This window comes from Talpa europaea, assembly GCF_964194135.1.
Source record: "Talpa europaea genome assembly, chromosome: 14".
In the NCBI taxonomy this organism is placed as follows: Eukaryota; Metazoa; Chordata; class Mammalia; order Eulipotyphla; family Talpidae; genus Talpa; species Talpa europaea.
The window spans coordinates 30,349,706-30,373,450 of NC_140082.1; the positions used below are offsets into that span (position 1 = coordinate 30,349,706).

The 23,745-nt window shown below is 36.2% G+C and overlaps 1 protein-coding gene across 1 annotated transcript in view; it reads left to right on the plus strand.

Annotated features, from left to right (window-relative positions):
• UPF2 (UPF2 regulator of nonsense mediated mRNA decay) overlaps positions 1 to 19,323 on the plus strand; it is a gene marked incomplete at its 3' end in the record, with an annotated part of 78,791 nt that extends 59,468 nt beyond the window's left edge. Inside the window, exons 16-21 of the mRNA XM_084253632.1 lie at positions 3,632 to 3,771; positions 8,058 to 8,162; positions 8,418 to 8,516; positions 11,449 to 11,616; positions 17,907 to 18,048; positions 19,199 to 19,323. Of these exons, the coding sequence (XP_084109758.1) occupies positions 3,632 to 3,771; positions 8,058 to 8,162; positions 8,418 to 8,516; positions 11,449 to 11,616; positions 17,907 to 18,048; positions 19,199 to 19,323 (779 nt within the window). The remainder of the gene's footprint in view (positions 1 to 3,631; positions 3,772 to 8,057; positions 8,163 to 8,417; positions 8,517 to 11,448; positions 11,617 to 17,906; positions 18,049 to 19,198) is intronic.
• Positions 19,324 to 23,745: the final 4,422 nt, after the last annotated feature.

The following is a 23,745-nucleotide window of genomic DNA, read 5'->3' on the forward strand; positions in this document are numbered from 1 at the left end:
AGTTAAACTGTTTCTATCAATTGACTACATTGTGTGTCTGAGGGGGGGAAAATCACTTTTTCATGGTGAAAACATTTTGTGTTTTTTTTCTTCTTAAAACTTTTTTTATATTACATCTAGCATATTCATAGGATTTTTTCCTGCATATTAAAGTTTCTTTTGTGCAATTTTTAACTTTTCCTATTTTCCCTACTATCACACAAAGACATATGTGATTCTTTTTGTTCTTTGAACTTTGTTTCAAATTATCTACTCTCCTTTTCTGATTTCTAATTGTGTAGAATGATCATTTCAAGAACAGGGTTTATTTATCTACTTATTTATTTTATATGTTTTGAAATAATTAAGCTTTAGCTTTCTTTCCCAAAAACCTGTATGAATGGTACTCTTTATATATTGGACATAAAGTAATAGTTTGATATCCAGCTTAGTAGCAGCAAAGAGAGAAGAGGTTTAAATTAAAAGACTTCAGACTCATTTTGAGAAGTCTGCCCTTGTTTAGAATACGGAAAGGAAAAAGTAGTTTACTGTTTGCAAAAGAAACTTTAAAGATATTCTCAAGTTGTCCCATTTTAGTGCTATTTTAGAGTCTAAATATCAGGAAGAAGGTATATGCAAAAGTATTTATTAAATCTGTTTCTTGTTGCTAAACTATAAGACAGTATAGTATCTTGCCTTTGGTTATTTTTTGTTTTTAAGTGCTTGCAAATTCATTATTTCATTTTCATTTGAGAGCAGCCCATTGCTAATATAGTTAATGGGAAAACTTAGAAATCTTCCCCTATATTTCAAAAATCAATTTTAGTGTTATTAAAAGTAATAAATATTTCTGGCATAAATTTTGACAGATAGCTCTCCAGAATCACTGATGTCCCATATACAAGGAGTCCTGTGTTAACATTTTGATATATGTTCCATTGTTTTACAATTTCTTTCACATTCGTAGCTTTGTAATTGGATTTTTCCCTACTTACTAGACTATGAAATTTCTGACTAAACATTTTTCTAAATTCTTTTCTTAAACTGGCTACATTCCTTTGAAAGCCATGTGAATAAATTACATTGTAAAGCAAAAACATTTCATAAACTATAAATAAAATCAGAATAGAATAAAAGGCCAGAAGTAGTCCCAATTAAAGAAAAAATTAGCATATGATGATTAAAGAGTTAAATTTTTTTTTAAAAAAGTTAAGAATAGATCTGGTTATCAAATATTTGGAGAGGTGTTAATTTTCCCAGATTTTAAAATGATACAAGAAAGTATAGGCATGCAGAGACAGGTTTAGGGTTTAAAAGTCTTACATAGTGGAAAATAACTAAACCTAAAGTTTAACTGATTTCCATGCTAGGTTTTTATCACTTATATAAAGAGAACAGGCAGGCTGATAGTAAAATAAAACAGGACATAATTGAGTAAGGAAGGGGAGGAAAGAGTTGGTGTTTTCACTGAGAGCTTGTTTGCCAGAATGATAGAGGAAGGAAGGTAATGTTACTCGTTTTAACAAATGAATTAAATAAAACCCAAATCAAAACTCTAGGCCAGCCAGTCAAGTCAGATTTCAAAGACTGTGCTCTTTCTAATTTACTATGTGAGGTAAATGCTCAACATGTCTAGTAAGCAGAGAAATAAGTTGAAATAATCTGAAAAGAAGAATTGTAATTATTACCATCTGCTTGAGGAGAGAAACTGAAACTAAACTGCTCATTTCTAGAGAGAACAGTATTTGATTTTGTTTTCTTAGTGCATTTAATTCTGGCACACACATTTTAATATTTTACTCTCTGGGTTTTGCATTTTGTTGTCCACATGTTCTTTATGCATACATTTTAATCCATATTGTTTATTTTAGAATGATGGTGTCCTTGAAGTTAGCAGCTGGGTAGTCTGTATTATACAGTTTTGCAAATGCAAACTATAATGCTTATAAATTATTTTTGAAACTAACTTGCATTGCAAATGAAAATGTCTTAGAAATAGTATTTTCCTTACAAATTAGAAAATGACTATGAAAGCAAGGCTACTTATTCTGAAAATTCTTTCTATGATCCATATTTTAAGAGCCTATAACAAAGTTATAATGATACCTTATGCCATATGAGTTTATCTCCAACGTGATATTTTTATTGAGAATGCTTAGATTTATGTAGTCCTGACTTAATTTTTTACCTTTGATAGCTTAGCAGTCTAATACTTTCTTTAATTTCTCTACAATAAAATTTATTCTTATAATCTATATCTGTGAAAACTTAAAACTCATAAGTAGAAACAATTTTAAATCAATGGGATCTTAATCTGAGACACCAGCTTTTCCCCCTCAGTATTACTTCCCTTTTAAAATTAATCTTTCTGAGGCTTCATCCATCTTCTCTCAATTTTTTTTTTAAATTTCTAGATTTGAATGTACTTTAAACTCTGTATGTCCATATTTTTGTCAGCTACTTGCTTAGATGTAGGACACTTTCACTTTTATTTGTTGGGTTATTCAAACTCTGGATTATAGTATTTCTCTTAAAATGAAAGGGTTAATCACCTCATCCTCGAAGTTTGTTTCTACTCTAACCTCCTAAGACTGCAAATAAGCAAGTATTTTCTAAACACCTACTGTGTATTTATTGATAAATGGCTTCTGATACGTTTTGAATATATAGAACAGGTTTTTTTGTCCTCGATATAACATTTGTGAAATCATTAGAAAAAGCATTTGCAGTGTATTGTTAATGTAAATATTATGACAGATTTTCTAAGTGCTTTAGGAACTGTAATAGGAAAAGCAACTGGTTAAAAAAAAGTACTCAATTTATACTAAAAATTAGACTAGGCTTACTTGAAGAAAGTGTGGAATTTGAAAGTTCATATTGAAGAATATTCTGTATCAAGAGAAGTAGTCAGTGAATAAGATCCCAAAGTGGTTTGCTTTATGACAGAGAAGGCTTGAGGGAGAGCAGTGGAAAAGAGTTGAATCAGATAGGCTTCTTATATGCTTCTTCTTATGTGCTTCTTGAAGGAAGAGCGTGTGATTGGAATTCAAATGATAACAAGGTAGAATTGAGTAGGCAATGAGATGTGGCTGAACATAACAATGTAGAAGCAAGCTCAAGCCAGGGAATTCCTTTCATAGTAGGATGTACACCACAGAGATGTACTCTGGTGACACGAGTGCTAGGTGTGTCACCAGAGAGCTTTGCCGCCTTCTCTCAGTCTTTATTTGCATATATTCAAATTGATAGTCAAATGTGATTTCTCCATTGAAACAGCAATTTATATCTGAGTTTTTAGAAATTCTTAAAATATCATTTGATTAAAAAAAAGTGTGACCAGGCTGTGTCTAACATGACCAGTCTCCATTCTGTGGAGCTAGTACCTTGTATGACTCTACTCTTTTGTTTGTTCATCTTAGACTGAGATATAGTTTAAAGCTTTGGTGGTTAAGAAATATATCAGCTCCTTTTTGAAATGAAGGTGTAGCTATTCGTTTTTTAAATGTTCCTCAAGATATTTTTCAATAATAATTTCAATATTTTTCTGAGAAAATGGCTGTTGAATTCTTACTTGAAACACGCTTTTATACGAGTGCTGTATTATTGAAAACCTGCCTTTAACTTTATTTTTCCTTTTTCTTCTCATTTTAAGGCCTAGTAAATGACAAAGATTCAAAAGACTCTATGACAGAAGGAGAAAATCTTGAAGAGGATGAAGAAGAAGAAGAAGGAGGAGCTGAAACAGAAGAACAATCTGGAAATGAAAGTGAAGTAAATGAACCAGAAGAAGAGGTGATAACTTTTATTTATAGCAAATAGGTACATTTGTACAAGAGTATTTTAATTATATGAGCCAAGATTCCCTTTAAAATATGAAATAAGATCTCCCCCTTAGTTTTATTATAGTAAATGTAACTAGTGGTCTGTGTCTCTTGGAGTAATTGAGGGAATTTTTGTTAAATAAGAAAATATCTGCTATGAAGAACTTAGTAAATATTTAGTAAGATAATATTACTAGTAAGAATTTTTAGTAAGAAAATATCATAGGATTTTTTTAGGTTCACAGTAAAATTGAGGGAATAGTAGAGAGATTCCCTTTATGCCCAGCCCCTACACGTATATGCCTAACCCCCCACTGTTATCAGCATCCTCACCAGAATGGTACATTTGTTATAGCTGATGAACCTATATTGACACATCATTACCATCCACAGTCCATAGTTTACATTCTACTATGGGTTGTACATTCTGTGGGTTTGGATGAATGTATAATCACGTGTGCCCATTATTATGATTAGTGTTTTCATTTAATAAGCAACTTGAAGAAAAAAATATAGAGTTCCTATGTATCTTACCTTTTGGATATGGACTTTTTAACCTATAGGTTATAAAAACAAAATTACTGACTAGATATTAATGAATTTTGTTTTAGTTTTCCCCCAGATCTAATGAGATACAAAATTTGAGATCTACTGTAATAATTGACATGCCTTTTGTTTTTATGACTCTCTGGCCAATCTATATGAAATTGTTGTTCAGCCCTTTTTTGATTTACCAAAATGTTATTTTTATATGGTTCACCTTAATAGTTTTCATTCTTGCCCTTCTTCTCCTAAATCCACTTAAGTCTTAAAAGTTACATCTAAAAATAATATCTGGCATTTGCTTCATAATCTGGTAATAGTCTGGGGACTAAGTTAGGAATATAGAAATCTACCACAAGCTAGTAATTGTTCATTTGTGTGATGGGTAAGTAAAGATTCATTATGTTTTCTCTTACAAACATCTATGTTCAAATTAGAAGTTAAAAAAAATAAAAATGGGGCCTTCCCGGTGGCTCAGCGGTTGAGCGCTGGGCTGCGAAGCTGCCCACAACCTCTGCAGTGCCGTTTCGATCCCCGGCCACCGGCTAGGGTCCCACATGGCACGCAGACCTCTCCTGCCACGCCCGCTCTCCCCTCAGCTGTGTACTTTGTTGGTCTGCCTGTTCTACTCCCTGCTCTGGCTCTGGTGAATTCTCTCACCCTCCCGTGCTTCTGACTGTACCCAATGCTTGTATAAATAAATAAACAAACAAACAAACAAACAAATAAATAAAGAATAGGAATTGGAATGTTTCTATAATTGATTTCACTATAAACAATATATATTGCTTTGTTTTGAAAATGAGGTTGTAGAAACATTCAACAATACAGTTCAAATTGGCTTATTATTTTATAGCAACAAAAGGAAATGAGAGATTATTTCTACTTCATATTTTTACTTATTTATTCTTAAATATTTATTTATTTATGCATGAAAGAGCTGGGGTACAGCCAGAGATGTGGGGGGTGAGAGGATTCACCAGAGAAAGAATGGGGAACAGAACAGGCAGAATGACTGAAATACACTGCTGAGAGGAGCAGTGGGCGAGACAGGAGAGGTCTGCTTTGCCATGTGGGTAGCTCCCTGGCCAGCCGGGGAATCGAGCTCATGCTGCAGAGGCTGTGGATTGCTTCATAGTGCGGTGCTTAACCCCTTCCGCCACCAGGGAGGCCCACCACTTCATATTTTTAGAGTAAACTTTTGGCTGTCCTTGGATTTTGCTACTGCGCTAATGAGTAAATGGGATCTAAAATATGAAATATCCTTGATAAATGTGATGTTAAAGAATAACTCATTTTCCTATAAATTTCTCATTTGAAGAGTTACATTGTTTCCATCTAAATGCATTCTCCTTTTCAAAAGTGGACTTTATAATTTTGAAAGTTGTATCATTTTTCACCAATTACTTTTCCAGTTTCAAAGTGAGTATTTTACATGATGTATGCATTTGTGAAATAGAGAAACAAAATGTTTGGTTGGAGTATTCATGAGTCTGTGTCTGAATAGACACAGGATGTCTAAACTACACGGGGTGTAGTTTACTTTAAGGAAATAAAGCTGGAATAGTTTGCTTCTCCCACCTAAGACCACTCTTTCTCATTATTGCTCTCTGAACATGAGCAGTGAAGAGAAAATTTATTAAAGAGGAGAAATGTGTATGTAATAAAAGTGATAAAAGCAGTGTTGGGTATTCTACAAGTATTTGCTTCAGCCAGAATTGAAAAGGGCTGGAGTTATACTCTTCAGAATAAATAAATCTTTATTTTGGCCTTTTGAAATTATTCTCAACACATCAATTTCAACTATGAAAATTAAAGATAGCTTTAAAGATTATATAAATTTTCTGCCCAAACTCCCAGCTTTCTGCAGCATTTATGTTTATCAACAGAAAGACATGATTTATTATTGTGATAGCAATAATATTCACTGGGCATTTTTATACATGGACACTGTCTTACACCCTCTGTTTAATATATTGTTTCTCATACCACCTAGTGAGATAGATGAGCAAATAAGACGTAGCAAGGTTAAATAATTTTCCCAAGGTCTCATAGTGGTAAGCGGCAAAGCCAATATTTAATCTCAAATAGATTCACTTTTGCTACATTACTGCTCCCACTTTCCTTAGCCAGATTAGATTTGGTGGTCCATGGCCCACTGCCCACTTCCTAACTCCACAGTTTACTATGTCTGTATAGTGAAATTAGGACAAGTGAAATTTTTGTTTATCATTTTAATTTTAAAAATTAGTGCATTTTATGTTGGCTTGAATAGTATTTTTTTTAAGATTTATTTATTTATGCATACAAGAACTGGGGTACAGGCCAGATGTGTGGGGGGGTGAGAGGATTCACCAGAGACAAAGTGGGGAACAGAACAGGCAGATTAACTGAAATACACTGCTGAGGGGAGCAGTGGGCGAGACAGGAAAGGTCTGTTGCACCATGTGGGTATCTTCCTGACCAGGGCTCAAACTCCTGCTGCAGTTGCTGTGGGTAGCTTCATAGGTTGCGTCTTAACCCCTTGCGCCACAAGGGGGAAAAGGTGAGGGAGAAAGTTGATGTATTTTATTTTAGCTTTAGTTTATTTTTTTTTTTCAGAGAAGTATCTATTATGTATTAAGAAATCACTTTTTTCCCCCAAGGACAAGTTTAAGAGCATTTCTGTGGTAAACTTAGTTTTGAATTATAGAATTAATTCCAAAAAAGTTAATGCATTTGCAAAAAAATGTTGATGTTTGTACTTTTCCAAAATAGTGTTTTTTAGAAACTCTGAAAATCTCCAACTGTCTGTATTATAAGTAATAGTTTGCTACATATATTACAAATTAACAAATTCAAATCATTTGGTTTTTCTTGAGAATTATTTCTCTGTCATCTTGGCAGAATAAGAAATAGCTGGGTTTAGTATAGTTTTTAAAAACTTTTATGGAACTATATGAGAGTGAACTGTGCTGTTAGAGGTGGAAGGATAAACAAATGTAGTACTGCCACGTGCATGTGTGCATGCGTGTGTTTGGTACCCCTCAGAAAGTTCATTGGGGTGCTTCCTGAACTTTTTGTAAAGGAATTTCTGCTCAAAGAATAGAAAGTAGGAGGAAGGACAGGAGTGGATGAAGAGAAATAGTGCTTAAACATCTAGTTCATCCGCTTAGTAGCTGTGCATCTTGGGCAAGTAACTTTTCTGAGCCTTATTTTTCTATGTATAAAAATGGGGATAGTAAAACTTACCCATCTTTCGTTAGAATTGGACAGAACAGTAAGTTGAAGAATATGAAAGTGCCTTCAAAACTGCAGTGCTTATGAAATATAGTATTGTTGCTTTCAGCTGGTAACCCTATTAATTTTTAACTGTTGGTTTCTGTTGCATTGTTGTGTGGGTATTAAATGTTATCAAAAATTCAATTTTTCAAGTTAGTTTCAAAGGAGAAAAATAGAGAAGGGTCAGGAAACTCATTCCTTCTGGAATTCAAGGAAGAGTTTCTACAAAGGATCTTTGTATTATGAAATCAGTGGAAGATAGTGAGATGGGTTTTCAGCAGCTGGGATGAGTGACTGTTGCCAGCTGACTGTGCCTTTCCATTGTAGGCAGACTGCATAAAAAGCTGAAACTTTAGAGTAATAATTATTACAAATAGACTCAAAATCTTAAGACATGTAAATTATAGCAGCCCTTTTCAAATGTTTTAATCTACTAATGTTAAACAATTTCAGGAGGGTTCTGATAACGATGATGATGAAGGGGAAGAAGAGGAGGAAGAGAATACAGATTACCTTACAGATTCTAATAAGGAGAATGAAACTGATGAAGAGAATACTGTACGTATGGCTGAAAATATGCTTTTTTAAATTGTGCAGCATTTTCTTAGAAGTTTTGCTTCTTATTATTGAAAAATAGTCCTTTGGAAGTGCATTTTTATTTTTTTTCCCCTAAATGCTTTGTTAACAAGTTCTTTTAGCAAATGTTACTCTTCCTTTGCATCATGTTGAACAAGTTGTAAATACAAAAAGACACTGTTATATAAAATGTTAGTTGAAATTTCTAGTCTGATTTCTTATTTTTGTTTTGATAAGGAGGTAATGATTAAAGGAGGTGGACTTAAGCATGTACCTTGTGTAGAAGATGAGGATTTCATTCAAGCTCTGGATAAGATGATGCTAGAAAATCTTCAGGTACGAAATGTTAACTTTCTAAAAGCATCTATCTCGGGCCTCCCCGGGGGCACAGCAGTTGAGCTCTGGGTTATGAAGCTGCCCGCAGCCTCTGCAGCGCCGGTTCTGTCCCTGGCCGCCGGGCGTGTAGAACCCTCTTGCCGCCTGCTGTTCCCCTCAGCAGTGTACTTCGTCTGTCTGCCTGCTCTGTTCCCCGCTCTGGCTCTGGTGAAATCTCTCACCCTCCTGCGCTTCTGTCTACCCAGTGCTTGTATGTATGTATGAATAAATAAATAAATAAATAAATCTATCTTTAAAAATAAATAAAAGCATCTATCTCAAAATAATGTGGTTAAGGGGCCTCCCTGGTGGCGCAGCGGTTGATCGCTGGGTTGCGAAGCTGCCCATAGCCTCTGCAGCGCCGGTTTGATCCCCGGCCGCTGGGCGAGGGTCCCACATGGCGCGCAGACCTCTCCTGCCGCCCGCTGCTCCCCTCAGCGCAGTGTATTTCGGTCCTTCTGCTCCCTGCTCTGGCTCTGGTGAATTCCCTCACCCTCCCACGCTTCTGACTGTACCCAGTACTTGTATTAATAAATAAATAAATCTTTTAAAAAATAATAATAATGTGGTTAATATGAGGTTTTTTACCATCTAAATATCTGCCTCTGTAGTAGCTTTTTCCTGACTGATCTTGCAGCTGCCAGGGTAATTTCATTGTACCAGCCTTAGATCATTCTTTCTAAGTCGTATCTCTTCTTGTTTGTTTAGGAATAGTTTGTTTAGGAATCACAATTTTCAGAAGATAAATATTTGGGGAAATTTGATTCCGTAAATTTTTAAGTTTGACTTACTATTTGAATAACTTTTGTGTAAATATTTAAAGGAATATTGGTTATTGGATGTTGGAAAACTAATGTATTTATGACAATATACTAGGTTTTATAAAAAGCTCCATTTGGCATTTTTAAAAATGCTTCAGTAATTAGCGTGATTATGATTTTCCCATAGTTAAATTCCCTTAAACTTTACTCCGGTCTTAAATATACCTGTTGTTACACTGTTTGGTAACTTGAGAGGAGTGTTTTTGTTGAATTGGTGGGATGCAAACCCTGTGGTGGTGGGTACAGTGGGGAATGGGAAGAGGGGAGGTGAAAATACTGGATACAGATAAAGCTAACTCTTGGGCTTTTACTACACAAGGAAGAGAAATGGGGAGGTCTGCCACACCATGTGGGTTAGCTCCCTAGCCAGGGGTCAAACTCATGTCACGGTGGCTGGAGATAGCTTGATAGCGCCGAGACTTTAACCCCTGTACCACCAAGGAGGCCCTTTGCCACCTATTTCAAAAGACTTTAAATTGTAGTAAAAGCTGTTTGAAAACCTTCATGGCCTTTCTGCATTATCTGCTTAGCTTTGAAGAATCACATTTAGCTTTTTCCTAATTCATGCTCCATTCATCAGAAAATTATTTCTAGGTCTTTTTAAAGATTTATTTAATTATTTATACAAGCACTGGGTATAGTCAGAAGCGCAGGAGGGTGAGAGAATTCACCAGAGCCAGAGCGGGGAACAGAACAGGCAGCGTGACGAAACACACTGCTGAGGGGAGCAGCAAGCTCGGCAGGAGAGGTCTGTCGCACCCTGTGGGACCCTTGCCGGTGGCTGGGCATCGAACTGGCGCTGCAGAGGCTGCGGGCAGCTTCACAGCCCAGCACTCAACCGCTGCGCCACCAGGGGAGGCCCCTCTAGGTCTTTAAATGCACCATACTGTTTTATGTCCTTGCTTTTACACCTGTTCTTCCCCTGCTTAATTTCCCTCCATATCCCCAAAACAAATAAGCTAATATGAACATAAATAGATTCTATTCATTCTTAAATAGTAAATGAGCACTTGTAAAGCACTCTAGAAAATACCAGGGACTACTATCAGTCTTTGGTGGTAAGGATGTGGATTCTCAGATAAATCAGATAATTATGATACATGAACACTATGAAGAAAGGTGTGTGCTGTGAGTATGGATGAAAGGGTGTGGTGTGTTTGAGGAACGGGGAAATTTAGTAGAACCTGCAACACTGTGTTTGGGCTTGGAAGAGGCTGGGGTGATAAACAGGAGCCAAATGACATAGTTCTTCTAAGCAATTTGTAAGGCATTGGGGGCAGGGGAGGACTCCTTGGTTTCATCTTTGTTTCAGGAATATTACTCTAGCTTTAATAATTGTGTTTTCAGGGGCCTCCCCGGTGGCGCAGTGGTTGAGCGCTGGGTTGCAAAGCTGTCCGCCGCCTCTGCGGCGCCGGTTCGATCCCCGGCTGCTCCCTGGCCACTGGAGGAGTGTCCCACATGGCGCGCAGATCTCTCCTGCCGCCCGCTGCTCCCCTCAGCAGTGTACTTTGGTCCTTCTGCCTGTTCTGCTCCCCACTCTGGCTCTGGTGAATTCTCTCACCCTCCCGCGCTTCTGACTGTGCCCAGTGCATGTATAAACAAAACAAACAAACAAATTAATTAATTAAAAAAAAAACATGCCTCTATAAAAAAAAAAATTGTGTTTTCAAAAATATAGCATTGAATGAATAGTTTTGCAAATTATATTTATTTATTTTTAAAGTACCAGCTTTTTATTTTATTTATTTTTAAAGATTTATTTATGCATACAAGAACTGGGGTACAGGCCAGAGGTATGGGGGGTGAGGGGGTTCACCAGAGACAGAGTGGGAAGCAGAACAGGCAGGCTGACTGAAATACACTGCTGAGGGGAGCAGTGGGGAGTCAGGAGAGGTCTGCTTTGCCATGTGGGTAGCTCCCTGGCCGGGGATCGAACTTGTGCTGCAGTGGCTGCGAATAGTTTCGTAGGTTGCATCTTAACTCCTTGTGCCACCAGGGAGGATCATGCAATTTATATTTACATTTATCTTTATGTTCCTTGGAGTATTTATATTGTCATTTCTGTCTTTAAGCAACGAAGTGGCGAATCTGTTAAAGTGCACCAACTTGATGTTGCTATTCCCTTACATCTCAAAAGCCAACTGAGGAAAGGGCCTCCACTTGGTGGTGGGGAGGGAGAAGCAGAGTCTGCAGATACAATGCCATTTGTCATGTTAACAAGAAAAGGCAATAAACAGCAGGTAAGAACTATTCACTGTATATTCACATTTAGTTCTAATCATCAAGTAAAAATTTTGTTTGATAGGTTCTAAATTACCTTTGCCTACAAGTGGAAAATTGTTGGAAACATTTAAAATGTTCATTGGTAAAATAATTTTACTTGTTACATGCATGCATAGAAGATACCTGACTTTCACCGAACAGATATTTTTTAATGAGGAGGACATTTGAATTTTTAATTCATTTATTTGTTAGCATATATAAATACCTTGACTTTCAGTAGGAAGGGTTCATAAATAAGCTTGAGGTTGGAAATGAAAGAATAACAGATACATCTCAAGAAAATGTATGGTTGCTTACATTTCTCTCAAAAATCATTGATTTGTGATTCCTTTACCTTTCTGCATTCTCCTTCAATTACTTTCCCCTTCTTTTCCTTATGTCATAGGTAGCCCTTCAAAATCATTTTCCTGACCACTGAGCCTTTACTCTAGGGATTCATACATTTATTCATCATGTATTTGTTGAGCATCTGCCATGTGCCAAATACAGTTCCAGATGCTGAGCCTTCAATGATGAACAAAATAAAGTCCCTGCACTCATGCACTCACATCCTGCTGAGGGAAAAAAGATAAACATAAGATATTTGAAGATAGTAGAAAGTACTATGAATAAAGCCCAACTCTTAGATGCAACTATAGTATATGTCCCATGTTACTGATCCTACAAAAAAAATTTCACTTTAGCATTCTGAAATCAAATTCCTCTTAGAGTTGATGGGATCTTGTGATCATTGGCAGCAATTATTTCTGATTTATGTAAAGTTAACGGTGCATCTTCCAATAAATGAAATGCTAGGTTCTATGAAACTGAGTTGCTACCACAGCTTATTTTAAACACCTCCAGTGGCTGGCTCCCACAGCATTCAAATAGCTATTTAACAGTGATTTATTGTTTACTGGCTATGAACTAGACACCATTCTACATATATGCAGAACATATAGCAGTCAGCCAACCTTCCTTTACTCAGGAGCTTTCATTCTTATGTTGGGAGACAGATAATAAAGAAATACATAATGACAGTCTGGGGGAAATGTTATAAAGAAAAAAAGCAAGATGAAACACTAGGGTAAGAAGGAGGTGTTAAGGAGTCTGCCACTTTAGATGAGATGATCAAGAAATGCCTTTCTAATGAGGTGTTGTCTATAATGCAAGGAATATTCTCTTCCCTCGCCACCAAAGAGATGATGCTTAAATTAATTTTTATCTCTGCTTTGGTGAGGTAATTTCTTATTTACAGAAAGGATCAAAGTTACACAGTATACTATTATTTTGATGTAGGGCAATTAAATCTTGAGATCTCAAAACTATATGCCAATTAGAATGGAAGACTGGAAAAGGCGTTCCATCTTGACTCATGTTATATATAGTTAACGTTGACTTAGTTTCAGAGCACTGCTGTATCTTTTCCAGACAATGTCCTTCTAACTCCCTTGAGTCACCAGGCCTTTCCTCCAGCCATGGCTCTAGAGTTATCCTGCGTTCATGAAAGTCAGTCTCTTCTACCTTCAGATCAAGCTTGAGCCCAGGCATTTCCCCACTCCTTCATCTTCTATTCCGTTCCTAGAAAAATAAGGACTGTTGTTGATCAAGGTCCTACCCTTGGGGTGTTGGACTGAAATCTTTACCAGAACTGCTGTCCTCCAAACACCTGGAACTCCAATCCCAGCGTATTTGCTTTGTTTTTTCTAGGGACCACTTCATTTTCTTTTTCCTTAAAAGCTCTCAGCTCCTTTCTTTCTTCCCTCACATCACCAGATTTTCTAGGCACAAAAAAAGATTGCTGGTTTGTTTTTGTTTTCTTTTGTTTTTAGTGAACAGCAGTATATAACAACTTCAAGGAGATATGCATTTGTTCCTTTTCCCATACAGCTTCTAAACATTGGGATTCTATTAGCACACTTTTTGAGCCTTCACTTTTCTTATCTAAGGGGGTGTTTAGGAAAATTTTCTGTGAAGATCAGATTATAGAACAGTTAAGTAATCGTACTCTTTATTCTTTCTTCCCTTTTGTGAAGCACATAAGAAAATTCATTATGCTTTTGCCAGCTCATATACCCCATGATGTATACAGAATGTGTAGACATTAAAAATAAAGTAAAAATTAAGAAACTTTATCATTTGAGAAATAAATTCACTTCAGCAGTCCTAGATCCTGAATTATAAGGACCAGAACATGGTCCTTATTTTAAGAGAGTCAATTTTATTTTTGGTCTGAAAAAGAAAGTTTATTTTCTTCTGATTTTTATTTCTATATTTGGCTTTTGGGTGTAGGCCCTTCTGGGCTCAACGGTTTTTCTAGAAATGTGAAATGTGTTGCCTTTTAGTAATCTTTAGTATTTTAACTTAAGTGAAAGATCTCTTTGTGCACCAAATTTATGCTCAAAATAACCTTCTTCTGTAGTCATTAGGAAAATAAAAATTTGTACCAGTGAACTGAGAGGTGAAAATGAAGAAGGAAAATGCTGCTGATGCTTATTTCTTTCTAGATTTAAATATTTATCAATTAAGGTAATGAATTGAAATAAAATGTTTTGACCATTAAAACAAGAGTTTTAATGTAATAAAACCCCTTCGTAATTTCAGAAAATTAATTTTGACCTGAACTATTTTATTAACTTGTTTTTTTACATTTTCCTAAATTTTGAAGAACCAGGGCTTATTATTGGAAATGATGGCCCTTTTGTTTAACTTATTACAGTTGTTTTTGTTAGTGGAAATAAACAGTTGGGTAAAGCCCTGACTGATACAGATGTATTCCTGGTACAAATCACTACACAAATTCAAGGACAGGTAGACAGAAACAGTTAACAATTTCAGTTTCTGCCTGTTGGTTGACAACCTCACTTTACTAAGCAGGTAATTTTTAAACATTGATTTATGCAAACATTTTTATTTTCAGAATGCATAGGAAATAACAAAGGATACTGTTACTCTGAACTTTAATAAATTATTTAAGTGCATTACTAAGTGATAATTTGTAGAGCATGTACTGTGTGCCAGACACTATCCTGTGCACTTTATATATTTTTCTCATTAATTCTCACAGCAGTCCTGAGAGAGAGAGTGTTTTACAGATGAAAAAAGGAGCGTTCTTAAATGATTTGCTTGGTTAAAGTAATAAATGATAGGACTGAGGCATGAATCCAGTTTGCCTGACTACAAAAATCCATATTTTTAACTTCTTTGCAGCACTGTCTGACAAGCATGTATTTCATGAAAGGACTGATTATAATGTGGAAATGTAAAAATTTGGGGAAAGGGCAAAAAAAGATATTACAGAATTCATAATTATAGAAGAAGGAAAAATTAACCACCATCATATACATTAGGATTTAGAAAGAAAAAGCCCACAACCTGCAATTTCTAAAGGTGATGTGGTTCAAAAGGATGAGGAATTGCTCTTTTAAAAGTCTGTTAAAAGCCATAAAACAAAGAAGGATGAGCCCACTGCCTTGTGGAGAGATTATGGGACAAACGATTCCCTTTCCTTTTTATCAAGAAGAAAGATTTTAACATTGAAAGGGTAAATTAAAGATTGGGTAAAATTACATAGTTTCAAAAGGCATAATTTATCTACTTTAAATAACTTGCAGTCTTCAGGCATACAAATTATATCTTTGAGGACTGAAAGAACTTATATGCATGATTGTACAGCAGTTATCATTAAACTTAGAGAAGTCTTACCGAATGGGAGCAGTAGTTAAAAGATTCACAGTGGGCAAGTATTTCCTTTTTCAAGAGCACACAAAGTCATCCTGAAAACTGTAATCTAGTAAACTTGGTGTCAATTTTTAGTGCAGTTCTAGGTTTTGTTTTTATACAGGTGATTTTAGTCGTTAGGAAAGTGAAAATGTTATTATGCACATTAGAATGGTTAAAGTGAAAACCATATCAAGCATTGGCAAGTATGTGACAGAGCTGAAAGTCTCATATGCTGCTAATAGAAAACAAAATGGTGCAACTTCTTTGGAGAAGTTTTGACAGTTCCTTAACCAGTCAACACACCAGATATTCTCAGCATCTTCCAGTCCTTCATTTAAGAAAATTATAAACGTGGGCCTCCCCGGTGGCGCAGTGGTTGAGCGCTGGGTTGCAAGCTGCCCGCAGCCTCTGCGGTGCTGGTTTGATCCCCGGCTGCTCCCCGGCCACCGGAGGAGGGTCCCACATGGCGCGCAGACCTCTCCTGCCGCCCGCTGCTCCCCTCAGCAGTGTACTTCGGTCCTTCTGCCTGCTCTGCTCCCCGCTCTGGCTCTGGTGAATTCTCCCACCCTCCCGTGCTTCTGACTGTACCCAGTGCTTAAATAAATAAATAAATAAATAAATAAATAAATAAATAAATAAATAAATCTTTAAAAAAGATAATTACAAACATATTCACATAAATATTTGTATATGAACAGTACAACTGTATTTCAATAACCAAAAACTAGAAACAGCTCAAATGCTATCAGTAAGTGAACGGGTAAACAGAACTGCAATGTAGTCATACAAGGACTACTACTGTACTATAAAAAGAAATGAACTGTTGATACATAGGGCAACACAGGCACATCTCAAAATCATTCTAAGCAAGAACAAAAGAAAAGTTTTTGTACTGGACATAATAAGGTGCATGTTACATGATTTGATTTATATAAAATTTTAGAACATGAAAACCAGTAGTGACAAGAAGTAGGTAAGCGGTTGCCTGGAGTTTGAGGTAGAGGAGGAGATGGGCTTACCATGGAACTAAGCTTTTTATTTATTTATTTTCGAGGTAGAGGAGGAGATGGGCTTACCATGGAACTAAGCTTTTTATTTATTTTGTATTTATTTATTTATTTATTTTCACTTTTTAGAAGTGATAGATAGCTCATTATGTTGAATGTGGTGAGAATTTCTTAAATGTCATGGTATTTCAAAATTCATCAAAATGTACATTTTAAGTGTGTTTAGTTTATTGTGTTTAAAGTATAACCCATTAAGGCTGTTTTGTTTTTTAAAGATGGTTTTGAGCTCATAAAATAGAAAGTGATCATTGGAAGTAGACCGTACTGGACCAGTAAGAGCAGGTCAAGTCAAACTCAGTTCATTAGGGAGAAGGAGCAGGAGGTCTCCTCCCTTGTACTTGCTACTAGTACCTAAATGCTAACTTAGATATATTTTTATTTCAATGTGTGAAATATTTAATTATCTGCATATAAAGTATAGTTGGGTTGTAGATAGCTTCACACTCACACTTAATGTTTTTCACAATAGTATATCTAGCCCGGTGCATCTAGTGTTTGGAGTACTACATTTCAAGAGAAACATTCATACGAAAGTGCATCATAAAAGAGGGTATCAAGAGGGCACATCTGAGATAACACAAAGACAGATTGTCCAGACTCAAAGGAATCAGAGCTTATACAGTGTTAAGCCTTGCTATTAATTTGAAAAATAGAAACATAGATCAAGCAAAGAGAGGTCTAGGATCGCGAGCACACTCTCCACGTCCATCCTTTTTGTACCAGACATGCCTATGGCCCAGAGTAGTAGAAGGGGTCCTACATGCGGTGTGCAGTTTATACACACAGAGAATTTAGTCACGAGACATCTCCATTTTGTAATAATTTACATTGCTTAGTTAATTTCCAGGGAACCCATAACCCATAAATTTTATAGATTTGTCTAGGTTTGTTTACCTTGTGCAATCCTAAGCTGAGGACATTCTGCTAAAAACAAAAACATTCCATAGATAAGAACTCTGTCTCATAACAGAGAAATAGATCTCTTAGGTCACTTGCTTAGCTCTTCCTCCTTTCCAGTGTTGTAGCTATTTTTAAAAAATGAAGGGCCATTAGTAGGGAGGTGGACTAGATTTTTTTTAAAATTGTTCAGGAGGGCAAAACTAGTTCCAGGTGATAGAAATGAAAAGAATGCAGATTACAGCTTGCTATAGAACAGCCTTTTTAGTAGTTGACATACATGATAGGGTGTAGAGGGTGGAAAATAATCCTGTTGCTAGATGTGTGCTTCCACACAGGGTGCAGAAAGAAGAAGCTTCTACTTATACACTTGCCCATTCAGTCCTAATGGACGTGTCTCTATCAGAGCAATGCCACTGTCATTTATGTTCTTAGAATGTACTCTTTTTATGACATAGCAAAGGAATGACATTTTCCTAAGCTGGTTTAATCCTATAAACCATTTCATTTAAAGTATTTTTTTCTCTCAGTTTTCTCAAGCCATTTGCGATTCCTTTGTTGTTGGTTTTTTCCCCCCTCAGTTCAAGATCCTTAATGTGCCCATGTCTTCCCAACTTGCTGCAAATCATTGGAACCAGCAACAGGCAGAACAGGAAGAGAGAATGAGAATGAAAAAGCTCACACTAGATATCAATGAACGGCAAGAACAAGAAGATTATCAAGGTATAAAGTCACTTATGGCATAGGAGAGGAAAATCATGCCTTTGTAGCTTTCTAAATATAGAAAAAGTTATTTTACCCTCTTGTGTCATATTTGCATGTATTTAGCCAAGAAATTGATTATTTCTTCGATCTCATTCTCTTTTTCTCTTTGTATTTGTAAAGTAATAAGAATAATTTTTACTATTTCCTGCTAACTCTATATTTCAGTTAAACTCCATACTGTTAGAACTATATTTGTAAATGAAATAATAATCAATTTTTAATTGCCTCATGATGCTAGTCTACTAGCAAATTAATTCAACAAGCATTTATTACCCCATTTTCATCTGTTTCGGAATCTCTCTGTTAGGGATTCCATGCTCCTTCAGATCTGAAGGTGTACTCAGATTTTCAGGATTCCAATTTCATGCAGACATACCCAGCTCTCTTGGATTAGCTGAAATCTTTTGTATAAGTCCACAGACGCCTCGTAGCCCACTTTCTGACATTCCTGCGGCATGCAGATTTTAGAGCCATAACATAGTTGTTGATACAGCATTGTACGACAAACTGCTTTTTGTGCAAGAGATCATTGTGAAAATAAATGATTTTCTGTCTTTAAATTCCTCTTCTCATCCAGTTGATACCCAACATTTTTAATCATGAGTGATGTTATTTGTTATTAAATAACTATATATTAAATAGCTAACACTGTATAAGTACTTACTATGGGCTAGATACTTTTTTCTCCCCTGAAGCTTAACAATTCTGGAAGATAATTGTTATTTCCATTTTACATTTTGGGAAACTGAACTGAAAGCCCCATTACTAACACATGACAGAGCTGGGAGTTGACAACTAATATTGTTGGCCTTTAAACACTGTTCTCATAGCTAATGTACCATACTGCTGCTTTTACTGTTTTGGTGCTTCACAAGACACTTTTACGTAGTAACCAAATCAACAGTAAGGGGAACATTGGATATTAAATGATATTAAAAAGCATTTCTCATTTCCTGATGTTCTTTTTCAGCACTTCCTTGATCATTTTAGTCTGTGTAACCCGCTACCTAACAGAACTAATAAACCTGTTCTTCCTGGGACCTTATGTTCAGTATAGGGGGAGGACACTTACCAGAGTTCACCTTTTCTGTTTTGCTCCCGATTGCAGAGATGTTGCAGTCTCTCGCTCAACGCCCAGCTCCAGCAAACACCAATCGGGAGAGAAGGCCTCGTTACCAACATCCAAAGGGAGCGCCTAATGCGGATCTAATCTTTAAGACTGGTGGGAGGTAGGGCCATCTCTCTTTTTTCCCCTCTTAGCTGTATTCATGTGAATAAATTAGGTAGTTAGATTATATTTAATGATAAAGGCCCAAAATATTAGCAAAATGGAAAAGTCTTTGAGTTGTAGATACTTGAAAAAAGAAAACCTATTTATAATATAAAGTCTAAAAAAAATCTTGTTTTAGCCACACAGATCTTGACTTTATTCTCTCTGAGTTGACTTCTTTATATTTAATTTTCTCTTCTGCATTTATAGAGAGTGCTACTTATAGATATGTTTGTGAGAAATTCTAAGTTCTTTTAGATCCGTGTTAAGTAATCTTACTATGTTGACAGAAACTCAAAACCTGTTTGTTAGACATCCAGACTTGCAGTTTGAATTTGTTTTGAGATAATTGTTTACTTTTTAAATTTTAAAATGCCCTCCTGAGATCTGTGTCAGTTGTGCTTAAACTCAGTTAAAAATATAAAATAATTAAAAATCTGTAAGAAATTTGAAAATGAAGATGTTTCCTAATAAGACTACATTAATCTTCTTTTAAAGGAATAAAATTATTTAAAGTTCTTCTGGGACCTTATATAAAGACCCATACCATCTACTCGATTTTCTTTCTTGTGGTTGGGTTATTATCAAAAGTGACAGTGGATTTGTTGCTCTTTCTGATCTCACTCAGGTGTCAGTGTTTGGATGTACAATAGCCCCAAGATATCGCCTTGTTGTAGGGGGCAGGTGAGGACCTGTAGAATGGAGTGTACTGGGAACAGCAGGATGAGTTTGTTATCGAGGGAAATAGTGTTGGGGTAAATGTAGCTAGTGGAACCTATGTCTTTACTCACTAAATATACTGGTGTGTTCCTGATAACGTTTTTCTTTGAACTGTGTGCTCAATTAACTAATCAGGTTGCAGTTTAGAAAATTACTTTGTTGTGATAGTCTGGAGATCCATTTTCTAACTTCTGTTGAGTATAACTTTTTTGGAAATCAAAGTTAAAAATTTTATATAGACCCATTTAATCAGGTAAAATAAGATAATAGATTATTTCTAATTCTCTAAACTTTATAAAGTTTTCTAATAAAACCTTTTATTGCTGCTGAATGTAAAACCTGGGTAGATTAACAGGCCGTAACAATTTTAGTTTCCTCCTTTTATATTTTCTTAGCATAACTTTAAATACATATAATAGTAGTCTTGATAGTATCTGTTACCTCTTGTCTCATTGTTAGAGAATAGAACTATTAGGAAATGTTTATCTTAATGTTTGCCGTCAACTTCACCTATCCATGCAACCTAACATCTCTGAACAGCATTATTTCTATTAATCCCTTCTCCATTCAAATATTGCCAAATATAGCATCTCTTCCTAATTTTTAAATGTTAGGTGACTTGATTGAATCAGTAAGTGATACGCACTAATACTTGAAGTAGGATTTGCTTCCCTTGGTATACATTCATCTAGCACTTACCATGGGTTCAGTCCAGTTCAGAAGTAGCAGGGGGAAAAAAAAGTAGCAGAAGAAAGTGTCTTTACCCTTAAGCTTGTAGAGCAGAGGAAAAAAATCAAGTACAGGTACTTGAAAGAACTAGTCTGCCATAGTTATTATTTTCTTTAAAAAATCATTGATTGACTCTACAGAGTACCAAGCATTTTTTAAGTAGTAGAGAATAAAAATATGGGAAAACAGATGTGTAAACTTACATATACTAAAATAGATGTGAGTATGAACACAGGAGTTTCTTTGTTTGTTACCACTCAGTCTTTTTCAACATTTTTTTTTTGTTAACTTGCTGTTTCCCTTCCCAGTCAGTGAAATTTAGAAATATTGGATACCCCCCAGTCAGTGAAATTTGGAAAAATTGGATAGGTTTGCTTGCTTGCTTTTTCCCATTGTAGCCTGCTGCCTTCCTGTACCATTTCACCAGAACTGCCTTTACCCCAGCCCCCTGCTGCCTCCTCATGCTTCCCTTAGTCACTTTTAATTGTGTCAGCAGCACTTAACATGTGGACCTTCCTTTTCTCTTAATGTACTTATTTCCCTTGACTTCTGTGATTCTCTTGTTTTCTACTCTTTCTTTTCCCCCCTGCCACCTGAATTTTTAAATATACTTTCCTCTGTTTGGTAACACTCTGTCTCTGTTCTCTCCATGTGACTCAGTTACCATCCATATCTCCGGCCCAGGTTTTACATTCTGGTTTCTGACCCGATATCTAGCTTCTCTAAGTCGCCTAGATGTCTCACAGAAATATTCACTTCGATGGGTCTTGGGCCTCCAAGCCTCACTCTTCTTTCTCTAGGTCAGTGATTAGAAACTAGAAAGGGTAGTGTTATTTTTGACTGTCATCTTCCCTTCAATTTACATGTGAAGTTAATTAAATATTCTCTGATTCTACTACTCACTCTTGCCCATTTTATTCCCTCGCCCACAGCAAAGATTCTAGATCAATCTCTTATCACTCTTCATTTGGATTAATGCCAGCAGCATCCTGAGTTACTTCTCAGTCTCCAGTTTCAGGCCTTTCCAATTCATGTTCTCTGCTACACCTTCAGTGTTCTTTCTAAAATGCAAACTTGCTTTCTGTTTATATGAGCCCTTCTGCTTAAAATCTTCCAGTGGCTCCTCATGGCATGTAGGGTAAAGTCCAAACTCCTCAATAGGTCAGCATATGCCTGCATGATAGGGGTGTCGATTTAAGCTTACTGACCTCATCTCTCATTCTTTCCCTGCTTCCAACCAAGCTGGCCTTTTACTTCTCTTAATCAGATTCTTTTTTGCTTCCCTCTTTTGGGACCCCTCAAGGACCTTTCCCCCTAATAATTCCTGCTTTTCTGTCAGGTCTTACCTCAATATTCTAAAGCCTGACCAAGGGTACGGCATAACGTGTGCCCTGATCTGCTGTATTCCACAGACCCTGTCCTGCTTAGCCCCTGCCCAGTTTCCCTCCATCCCCCATGAGGCTGAAAACTGAGGGCAGGGTTAACACTGTGTCTCTTTTCTCTTCCAAAACTCATAGCACGTAGATGCTCAGTAAATATTTGTTAAATAGACAAAAGGAACTTTTTAAAACTGTGTTAAGTCATTTAATAAACTTTCATCCTGTGTTCTGCTTCCTTGCGTTTTCCTCTTGTTCCCTCCTTTTATGAGAATCCCAGCTCTGGTGAGCTGTTTCAGCCTGTTTTAAATCTCTTCTTAAAATTGCAGCTTGGGGGAAAAATCGATTATTCTTAAAGATGGTCTGCTGTAAAGTATTTTGATACTTTCAGAGCCAGCGTTCTTAAAACGCAGGTGTGGGTGAGTGCTGGAGAGGACAAACAAGCATGTAAACGTGGGGTTTTGCGCTTTCGGGGGACCAAATTTTCTTTGCCATTTTCTAAACTTACATTTTAGGTGAAGAAGCACAGTATTTTGATGAACCAGCTAATGGGATAGAGCCTCCTGATGGTTTACTTCTCTTTATTTTCTCCTGTTTCTAATGCTTGGCCAAACTAAGCTAAAGATGTGTATCTAGAGGCAGTGGTTCATCAAATATCTTAGAATATGCTGAGTGGTGAATTCTTATACACAAGAGGGAAAACAAAATTCTATGAGTGGAGTCAGAAACTTTTCCAATTTGAATCTAACTTCAAGAATCTAGTGTTCTTCTCCCCCCAGCCTCCCCATTATTAATATCATTGACATTATGTGTCAGATAAAGGAAAATTTGAAAACTGTGAAAGCAGTTTAAAGCTTTTCTTACTTGTGGATGTTGGTGATCCATAATTGCATTATTACAATGTAATAATTACATGCATTAATTACAGTGTTTTTTTTTTTTTTATTTTCTAATGAGAGATCCTTGAAATAATTTCAGCCCTTCTGACTAGGGAGTGATGCTCTAACAAATTCTAGGCATTTGCTTGTAATGAGTCAGAAGAGCAGCAGCACTCTAATTCTTCAGGTTTTTTGTAATGCAGGACCTGGTGGCTTTCTACTCTTTCAGTGTTAACTATGAAACAGAACATCTTTGGCAAATGTTAGTAGCATATATGGTTTATATGCTACAAATTCATATGGATTATAACAGTGCTTCTCAGAGTTTACAGTATGTATTTTAATCATCTAACTCCTATTAAGCTGCTTGTTCTGATTCATTTTTAACAAGCTCCCAGGTAATATCAAAGTTGCTGGTGCATGGACCACACTCTTAGACTTTTTTTTAACCCATCTTAGGAGAATGGAGTTTTTATTAGATATTGGCATATATCCTCCTTGTAAGGTTAAATGAGTGGTATTTTTATTATGACATAGAGCCCTTTCTAGAGCAGCATTTAACCCAAAGTGTATACTGTCTCTTTGAAGCTCTTAGATTTTCAAATCTCTCAGAATGATTACTTGCCTATAAACCAGCCAAGTGACACCCTACACTTTCATCACTGCTATGTGTCTTTTTTAT